Consider the following 10,123-nt stretch of genomic DNA (forward strand, 5'->3'; position numbering starts at 1 on the left):
ACAAAGTGGACGGTAGGGGTCAGGACTGAGCAAACAGACGGGTTTGAGGAAATGGACCTCCAGCATTTATTATAGCAATAATATTTACAGACATTTCACAAATGAATAAATTAGAAACAAATATTAACCTAATGTAGCCTCTCTTTAAATAAATGTTAATACATATGTATACAATCACATAAGAAGAATGCACAACAGATGAATATGCTATTCAAAAACAAGTATTCAACTACTACACCTGAGCATGAACACATTGGCTCCTGGATTTACAGCAAAATTCATGATGAATAAAACAATGGGAGAAATGGCTTTAATCTGAGAAACAAAAAAACAGCCCCAGCTCTGTGAATAGTATGTGGAATCTTCATGTAACAGATCATAGCAAGCATTTTGCCCCACAGATACACAATTCATATAAAACATATGAGAATCTCCTAAACATGTGACATGCAGGGAAATGGCTATGGCATCTGCAGAATTATTAATATTTTGACACTTTACGAATGGTTAGTGATGGCCACAGCAGGGGACCTACATTTCAGCCTAGATACGAGACCTAAAACTGTTTGTCACTTAAAATAAATCCTTGTTAGTCTTGTGAGTCTTTTCAAACACATGCTGCTCAGTTTAACAGAGGCCTGTCAGAAACAGCCGAGTTTTGTTTTGACTAATACAAGTCTCTTTTTTCTGTGCAAGCCTTTAAGTTCCCCAACCTGTTTAAAGGTTACTTTGCTCAAACCAAGGTAAAAACTGTTGTCCAAAATATGCAAATAGAGTGTAAAACAGGAACTGATATTATGGACACTCTTCCTTTAGATTATATAATGGAATATTTAGTACTATGAATATTTGCAAAGTGATTGTTGCTGTCAATTGAACACCACTGTTATTTTTTATTTTATAGTTTCACTATTTTTTGTAACATTTTAACATTTTAGCAGACTTGTAGTGAGCTTTGTCTAAGTGTTTGGCGTCAGGATTATTCATTAACAGCCACAGTAAAATTATTTTAACTCAGTCAGATAACTAGTTTTAAATTTGACAACAGTGGCAAAAGCTCAGAAAATAAAATCAAGATGATTGGCCTTCATTTTGTGGGTAATAACTAGCAAGAACATGATATATACTGAGTAAACAGAGCACAACCAGAAAGCATCTACAGCTCTTTACTTTTTCCAAATTTTGAGCACTTTCTGGTTTAATTGGTTCAGGTGTTCCCTAGTCACAGATAATCTTGAAATCTGTAATAAAAAATAAAAAATAAAAAAAACCTTCCTTTTCTTTAATAATTGTGGAATGTCAGAAGAGACCTACGCCGACTGAACAAGGATTTACTTTGGTTTCCAGTGTTTTTGGAGATTCGGGTTGTATCCCGGTTTAGCGACGTAACCAGATCCACGTGTTAATGAGCCAGAACGCCACCGTGGCCGAGTACAGGACCACCTCCCGCTTGGAGCGTTCTTTATTTTCTTCCTCCAGCAGCTGCAGACGTCTGTTGAGCTTCACAATCTGGTGAGCACAACAATGTGAATGTTTACTTATACACTTCTTTTTTTCTTTCTTTTTTTAAAGTCGAGCGCTAACTCTGCTGGGCTGTGATAGGGAACCTAACAAATTCCCCAAACGCCAACACATCCAGTCCCTGTTTCAGACCTAGTCATTTCAAATGAAAAAGAGTTAAATGTTATGACAGATAGAGCTTAAGATTACGGGACTCGATACCTGACGCCGCAGCGATGAAGCATCAACTAAGCCAGATTCGTCAGGGTTCATATCCAGAGCCAAGTCCAAGTGGGTTCTGTGGAAATTAACACATCTTTGGTTAAATTATTAACATAACCAGCAACCTGAACAATATTCTGAAATTCAGTACATATCCAACAACACTAATTTTCTTGTTCTTTTAGGCCAGTATCCTAACTGCTTTCATTAATCAATCACTACAGTTTTTTGTGCAATTTCGCAGAACCCAGAAAGTTCTGCCGGCCTTACTTGGCTCAATCAAGTTCAGAAGTCATGATTCAACAATAGGAAAGCAAGCTAAAAACCACATTCACTAGAGAGGACCAGGGTTAAGAACCACTGCTGACCAAAAGGACTAAACAAAGGCCCAAAAACATATTGATGATCCTCAAGAGTTTGGGGAAAATTGCCACAAAGGGTGAAAGTTTTAGAAAGGATATTGCATTGTATCTGGTGTGGAGTGAAGACAGCTGGAGGGGTTTAGAGGTTAAATGATGGAACAATAAATTCTGCTCTCTAGCAAAAAATATTGAAGGACAAAGTCTGACTATGAGCTCTTGACCTTTAGCTCAAGCTTTCATGGGAAGAATGTTTTAAAGCAAACCGGCATGTCCACCTCTGCTTCCCTTTAAAAAAAAATCTAAACAAAAACGAATCTATGAAGCAGCTCACTCAAAATCCAGACTTGTATTTGATTAAGATGATGTGGCTTGACCTTAAACAGGCCATTCAAACTTAAGAACCTTCCTATAAACCAATTCTGCAAAGAAGAGTGATCCCCAATTCCTCCAAATTGATGTAAAAAACAGTTTGTAAATGATTACAGTTGATGCCAGTTGTTGCTGCCAAGGTTTGTATATACATTCAATTCAAACAACCAGAGCTGGCCATCTATACGGAGAAACATAAAGAATGTACTCATAAACATAAAGTAGTGATTAATGAGAAAACAACCAAATCAACTCACCTCCGGTGGCTATCGTCCAAGAGTTCAAGGACCTGCTGGTAAGCACGGCGCGTCGTTGACTGAACGTAAGACAGAAACCCAGCAGCTGTAAACAGGTTAATGTTGGCGTCTTCTGGAGAACACAGGGGAGGACAGAGGCGGACAGGGGGGACTGAGGGGGAGGGGGTTACGCTAGCACAGGGGGAAGATTGGAAGAACCGGTAGATTAATAAACAATGGTGAAAAATAGACTTTAGGGACCTTTAGGAATCAGCAACGCTTCAGGTTTCCTTACCTTACGTCTCCTCTGCTACAATGGCTGCCATGACGACCAGGTATGTTCTCACTTGCACTGCGTTCCCTCCGAGAGCGGGTGTTATAACTGACCTGTAACACACGGAAAGAGCTCAATGAATTCCAGGCTCACATTAAAGCTAACATTTAGTGATCAAGTGTTATTGAAAATCCTGAATCATTAAATTGCCAAAATCAACAGCTTTCCTGCTGATGATCGTCTCAGCATGCCATCACGTGAAGCAGAAAACTAATCAGATATTCATGCAAGTCGTCTGTGTGACAGAAGAGAAACGCCTAAAACATACAGGACAGTAGGTCCTGAGGATCTCTCTTTGGCAACACTCTACTTATGATTTTCAGTGACCACTGTGACAAAACTGGTCACTGAATAGACCGTCCATCTTTGTACTGACTGGGCCTGTATGCACTGGCCTGTCCAGAGAAGCCTACAGATATTACTTGAAGTTCAACATGAGATGTAAAATTTCCAATAACATAGAACTATCAGAGATTATGAATAGAAATCATCCATCCATCCATTTTCTTTCACCCTTGTCCCTCAGTGGGGTCGGGAGGGTTGCTGGTGCCCATCTCCAGCTAACGTTCCGGGCGAGAGACGGGGTCACCCTGGACAGGTTGCCAGTCTGTCGCAGGGCAACACAGAGACACACAGGACACACAACCATGCATGCACACACACACTCACACCTAGGGGCAATTTAGACAGACCAATTAACCTAACAGTCATGTTTTTGGATTGTGGGAGGAAACCGGAGTACCCGGAGAAAACCCACGCATGCACAGGGAGAACATGCAAACTCCATGCAGAAAGACCCCAGGCCGGGAATTGAACCCAGAACCTTTACATCATAAAAACACAAAAATACAAAGTCATCAAACACACAGTCAACAACATTACATTTTGCAAATCAGGTCATCACTGATTGTTTCATGATTAGTTTTCAAAAGCAAATCTAAACAGCTGAGTTTTTATTCTAGATTCAAAGAAACTCAGTGTTTCAGCTGTTGTGCAGTTTTCTGGAAGTTTGTTCCAGATTTTTGGTGCAAAGACGCTGAATGCTCAAATAGCAATTTTTCAAGTTTATATTACAATCCACAAAACTAGAGTGTGATTGTACTCACAGTGTGGCTGGGATTACTCTGTGAGTTGGCAGCTTGATCTGTTTCCAGAGAGTCCAGCGGCTGTTCTGTAAGGGTCAGGACACGCGGTGGGGCCTTCATGTTCAGGAGGTCCACCGATGGAACCGACTGAATTAGATCTAAATCTCTTGGTTGAACAAACCTCGACTCTCCATCGTCACCTGCAAGAAAAAAAAAAAGAAAGAACTTGAAGGGACATTTCTTTTACCGCTTCTAGCATCTCACTGATGATGGTGTTAGAGCCATTTGTCCTGCATGGTCTGCCAACAACTCAACAACTTGAACTGGTCCCTCTTTGTTTTATTTTAAATGTTTATCATTAGTGACACAAACCCAGTATCCTACCTGCAACAACAATTCTTTCAGGAACCTGCATCAGAGTTGTGTGAACCTGTAGAGGTGGCTGAAGCAGAGCGGGCCCCGATCCGCTCTCCGGCGCCACCTTGAGGGTCTCAGGGATTCGCATGCGCTGGCTGATGCCCTCTGTGTACTCCAGCTCATAATGGATGCGGTTTATCTCAGCCACCTCGGCAGGCGGGGTAAAACTTGGCCCACTCATCCAGCCTACTGTCAAATAGACAAAAAAAAAAAAAAAAAATGAACACAATTTTTTTTTTTATATATATGTTGCTGGGATTTGATGTCTTTCACACATAGATATTCTGACTTTCTTACCTACAGAATTACAGATGCAAATGGAGCCTTCGAGTTATTTTACTCCAAGATGAACTAATGTAAAAATCAGCCTGATTTCAGAAAAATTCAAAACTTCAATGTTTTCCCTATGAGAGATCACAACACATCTTAGCACGGCTAGATAACGGTGACTAAAACACTCTTCATTGTGGATGTTGTTACTGACTGAAGTTAGCCGCTTCCTGTGTCAGTAACATGTTCAAAATTAAGTCAGAAGAAGCACATGCCTGTGGCCACAAGAGAGCGAAAAGCAAAAAATCCGATATAAAAATACATAAAATATAAAAACTTTTTAGATTAAAATAAATGCACGTATGATGCGTTTTGTTTAAAATGGTGTAATGTATGGTCATTTGTTTTATAGAGGAGACTTTGACTCTACTAGGGTGTTCATCAGACAGCCTGAGGGAAGAAACTGTCTCAGTACTGGCTGTTTTTTGTTGTTGTTTTACAAATAGAATGCTGTAGCACTGAGCTTAAAGTAAACTGTTTGTGTCCAGGATGTGTGAGGTCTGCAGAGATGTTAGCTGCCCTTTTCCTGACCCTAGCCCTGTACAAGTCCAGGATGGAGAGAAAATCAGCCCTGATGATCCTCTCTGTAGACCCGATAGTCCACTGCAGTCTGGCCCTGTTGTCGAACACCAGACTGTAGCTAGAGTTAAAACATGTTAGGCCGAACCTACCAATCTCTACCAATTCAACTGACATATTTCCTAGAAGCAAAAGAATGTAGTGGGTAAGATGAGACGAAAGAAGGTTTGATTTTAAATGGCACCCACTAATCTCTGGGGGTACCCACGATTCCCCATCTGGTAGGCCCCAGTCCAAACTCTGACAGAGAACAGGAGAGGGAGGAGGCAGGAGGAGAAGCCTGGCATGGCATCCATCACAGCGGACGGACCAATTCATCTTTTGAATTGTTTATTATAAATTATTAATAACTCAGATTCTTCTTCTTGTAACCTCACACATAATATAGCACCTAATGGTAAAAATGATGAAGTCACACGATTTCAATCAAGCTGCCCTTCTCCATGCCAGTGGATAACTACTGCTTAAGCGGTTGAATTTATTTCGAGCAGAATCATTTACGGCTAATTTGGACAGGCTCAGCGATAGCCCCGCCTAGAAGCTGCCGTGTAGTCACAACATGTTGTCTGGCTCGTCTGAACAGACTGTCCGGTAGTTGAGTCGCGTCCTGAGAGGACTACAGTGGTGAAAGATATGGGGTGTAACAGCCATGCTTCATAAATACTGGATGAAAAACAGCGTTTCTCGCAGCACTGCGTTGAATTACATAACACTGACATGAGTGTAGCCGTTGCCGACACGCGGTTTCAATGTCACAGAATGCAAGACGCCATGTTCAGCCTGAATACAAACTAACATTACGCTAATTAACTACTATTTAACATTAGCAAGCCATGAACAGTAGCCCGCGCTAGTATGTTAGCAAAACCGTGAGCTGAGAACCGCGTACCGTCTCCAATGGAGGGACTCAGCTATGAGAACCCTGCGTGACTACTTACTGTTTGGGATTTTTTTTTGGTCCACGCTTTAAAATGTCATGTCAAATCAGTGTTCCATTCGTTAAACATACAGCTTCTCCTGGAGACAATCAGCGAGCAACTGTACAGCTCCAAACGCAAATAAAGAGTGGTTGTTGCTCCAATCACAATCGCGTGCATGACTACGGGGGGCGGAGTTTGAGACTTCTATTGCTCGCGGAACCGAGAGCCGCTATAGCAGGTGGTTAAGAGGTTATAAAACGATCGCACATTACAGCAGGATGCTTCTTTATTAAGGAATCAACCGGTGAAATAAATAATAGAGAATGGCCATCTACAAAATGCCTTCTGCTTATTATTCAGGTTTTATTTATTTGAATGCGTAACATGCACATATCCACCCTAATTAGGTCACTATTTCCATAATTTTGAATTCACCCTTTCTGTAATCTTGTTTACATATATATCCAGTTCTAGTATTATGAATATTAGGCATCCTATAGTCAAAATAGGGTCAGATACTTATGCTGAAGAACATATTTTAATCTAAGCAGCAAGAGGGGAGTAAAGAATGGATCAGTAGGACTTACATATGAGATTGTGCTTATGTATTTTCTTTCGTATGAACCTTCCATCATAGTTTTATAACTTTCTTGCACACTGTTGATCTTGAGTGGCATTAAGTGGAAATCTCTTTCTAACACTGTAGAGTCGTATGGACTAACACGTTTAGTCTCTAATCATTTAAGAGTGAATGTAACTCCAGCTCCCAGATGTTTTGCAATTTAGTAAAACAACACAATATTGAAATCTGGAGAACAATTAAAATTCATAGAAAAATGTGTGGGGGGTTTCATAGCAAATCGACATCTGTTAGTTACAGGAAAATAAGCTATTATTGATAATAACCTCACGCTATTTCATAAAAAACATCACTTTAATAGCTCCATATCAGCTTTAAAATATTAACATAACTATTAAAAATATCAGATTGAAAACTTTCTGTTGCAAGTGTAGAAATACACCTCCCAGAATTCCATCGGCTTCCTACACAGAGCGCATGCGTAGTCGGTCTGAGCCATTATTTTGTCCTCCTCAAGCTTTAAATGAACAACAGGCTAAGCGCTCCCTGAAATGAATTAAATATTAATTCACGGAAAGAGATTTTTTTTTCTCCCTCCGTCCTCACCGAGAACATACCATGGAGCGTGTCGGTCAGTAGCTCGCTGTCTCGCCGGGCCTGCTCGGTCCTCCGTTGGGCTTGAAGGCCGAAAACGGTACGCGGGGTGACAGCCCCGTTAAAAGGCAGCAGTTTGGGTGTTTATCTGCTCGGCTAGCTTCTCAGCTAGCTTCCTAGAGAGCAGCGACGGGAAGCGGCGAAAACTGCAAGGACTGATAAGTTTGGAAAGACAGAGCTGTGACTGTCGCTCTGTCCGACCCGGCAGAAGGGATGGCACACCTTGGAGACTTGCAGAACCAGGTACAGAACCTCCTGTCACCTTTCTTATCCTTTGTTTAGTGGATTCCTGTGGCTGTCAGGCTTTTCAGGAATAAGGATGGGTGGGGGTCCAAGACATCGGGGCACACGGTTAAACCAATTGTCACAACATGTACCATTTTTGTTATCATTACATTTAGCAAGAAACATGATTGGAGACAATTTGTAAGATCATTTAAAATGTAATGTGCTGTTTTATAATTTCAATTCTCAATAATTTTGCATTTGCGGTTGATATATTTGTACGCTGAGACAACCTCGTAGCTTTGAGTTTATTTGCTGCTGTTATTTCAAATGATTAATATAGTAATGTAAAACAGACTTAGTTAATCATATTATCTATTAATATTTTGCAGCACAGCACTGTAGTACATTGAACATTTAAGGTAGCAATATCAGTATTGCTTTCTGTGCTTTTTATGTCAATTTGGGACAAGCTCAAAGTACACACACACACACACACAGACACACACCAACATAAGCACTTTTATTAGCATACAAGATGCTTAGATTTGTCTGTCACTCATCCAGAACACCAAGCTGGACCCGGAAGAGTACTTCACCAAGCAGGAGCGGATTGGAAAGGGTTCTTTTGGAGAAGTTTACAAGGGACTCAACAACCGCACCAAGGAGGTGGTGGCCATTAAAATTATTGACCTGGAAGAAGCCGAGGATGAAATAGAAGATATTCAACAGGAGATCACAGTCTTGAGCCAATGTGATAGCCCATTTGTTACCAAGTATTATGGATCATATTTGAAGGTGAGATAATAAAAACACACACACACACAACAATGGGATAATTACATAAAAAACCTCGCAATAATATAAGTTTTTCACATTTCATGTCACAACTGCAAACAATAATGTCTTATTGAGGCGTTTTATGACATAGACCAAGACTAAGTAGCACAGAACTGTGAAGCGTCTTTCCCTCCCAAAATCAGGGGCGGATCTACTAGGGTGGCATGGGGTGGCAGTTGCCACCCCAAATGAGAGCCTTGCCACCCCTGTTGCCACCCCAAATAGTTATGGGAAATCGGACATTAAGCGCACGAATCTCTTTTTTCCGACAACATTGAATGCAACACAACGTAACCTGACACCTACTGCTGAGTAGCGGGAAGTGCGAGAGAAGGACAGAGCGCGAGGCAGCAGCTTTGATGGATATATTACTGGACTGGACATTACGTGACTTATCGTGCGCCACACATGCACCATTGCTGTCCATTGAGTCAACATTATGGGTGGTCAGAAAATACCACAGTCACACAAAGAATCTGAAAAATGGACGCAATATTTAGCGGTTAATTCAACCCTATGAGTTGGATAACAAGGGCTTCAGATTTAACAGGTGAGCAAAAAGTTTTAACTTAAAGAAAACATTGAACAAGTGAGCAGTGGGTCAGTTATGCTAGCCTAACTGTTGCTAACCTTCTATTGACTTTGATAACCTTAACATGTGCTGCGCAGTTCGGTGTGTTTTGGTTACGTTAGCACTAAATCAGGTCACATCAGTAGAGCTGCTGTTTAAATCAGCTAATCAACCACCGCGGTAGTCGGGCGAAAACTTATTAATAATGACAATATAGACATCAAACCTGACGGAATAATGTAACAGGCTGAATGTTATGTTTTGGTGTTTTTGATTCTTTTTTGTGTGGGAAATTTTTGGTTTTTTGGTGTTGATTCCCCTGATCGGTAATCTATGCTTTATCTGCTCGGTGAGCTGTTGTCTGCCAGTTGCCATGGCAACGGGTCCGCGTAAAGCCGACGCACAGCGAGAAAAGCCAGAATACAAGTGGTGTTTGGTTCTTCACCTGTTTATCAGCTTTATTGTACCTTTATTGTGGCGCACTGTCTGCACCCGCTGCAATTCCTAAAAGTTAAACAAGCGACAAAAAACTGAACTAATCATCAAACTATGGCTCCTACAGCATATTTAAAATAAAACGACTGACCAATATAAGGTAAATTTGATCCTTCTTGCATACAGAAACAAAATACAAATGATGGCGCTACAAATATTTTTGTGACAAATTTCTGCTCGTCCTGCATTGGGATAAAATGGTTTTCTGGACATAACTCAATGAATCACATAGTGACTAATAGGCACTGTCCAATCCAGTAATGCATATCAATTAGCAGGAGTATGAAAGACATAAAAATAATTAACTATACTATATTAAGAAATTATATTTAATCCTCAGTGCTACATGAATGCAAGTTAAAACATTTTGCAACAAGTAAATCAAGTAAATTAAGTCCAATGTT

General features: G+C 40.6%; 2 protein-coding genes across 3 annotated transcripts in view; one reads left to right on the plus strand and one right to left on the minus strand.

Moving 5' to 3' along the window:
• Positions 1–42: 42 nt before the first annotated feature.
• On the minus strand, positions 43–6,517 carry LOC103479102 (mitochondrial fission factor homolog A-like). 2 transcript variants are annotated; one of them, XM_017310125.1, is made up of 7 exons: positions 6,373–6,517; positions 4,493–4,711; positions 4,130–4,308; positions 2,985–3,076; positions 2,711–2,881; positions 1,723–1,798; positions 43–1,509 (listed from the first exon to the last, which is right to left on the minus strand). In XM_017310125.1, exons 2-7 carry the CDS (start codon positions 4,704–4,706, stop codon positions 1,378–1,380), a joined length of 864 nt encoding a protein of 287 aa, XP_017165614.1. In that variant the 5' UTR covers positions 4,707–4,711; positions 6,373–6,517; the 3' UTR covers positions 43–1,377. The 2 variants fall into 2 exon arrangements, with proteins under 2 accessions (XP_017165614.1, XP_008431562.1); XM_008433340.2 differs by having other exon boundaries at positions 4,493–4,714.
• An 897-nt stretch (positions 6,518–7,414) lies between these two features.
• Positions 7,415–10,123, plus strand: part of stk25b (serine/threonine kinase 25b) — a 10,791-nt gene continuing 8,082 nt past the window's right edge. The window contains exons 1-2 of the mRNA XM_008433345.2: positions 7,415–7,831; positions 8,381–8,611. Coding sequence (XP_008431567.1) covers positions 7,802–7,831; positions 8,381–8,611 — 261 coding nt within the window. The 5' untranslated portion in view covers positions 7,415–7,801. The remainder of the gene's footprint in view (positions 7,832–8,380; positions 8,612–10,123) is intronic.

Source organism: Poecilia reticulata, linkage group LG17 (assembly GCF_000633615.1).
Source record: "Poecilia reticulata strain Guanapo linkage group LG17, Guppy_female_1.0+MT, whole genome shotgun sequence".
Classification (NCBI taxonomy): domain Eukaryota; kingdom Metazoa; phylum Chordata; class Actinopteri; order Cyprinodontiformes; family Poeciliidae; genus Poecilia; species Poecilia reticulata.

Coding starts and splice junctions, on each gene's coding strand:
- LOC103479102 (XM_017310125.1), bottom strand. CDS start 4,706: ATGAGTGGGCCAAGTTTTACCCCGCCTGCCGAGGTGGCTGAGATAAAC. Junction 4,309..4,492: donor TGAAAGAATTGTTGTTGCAG/GTAGGATACTGG, acceptor TTTTTCTTGCAG/GTGACGATGGAGAGTCGAGG. Junction 2,882..2,984: donor TGTAGCAGAGGAGACGTAAG/GTAAGGAAACCT, acceptor CCCCTGTGCTAG/CGTAACCCCCTCCCCCTCAG.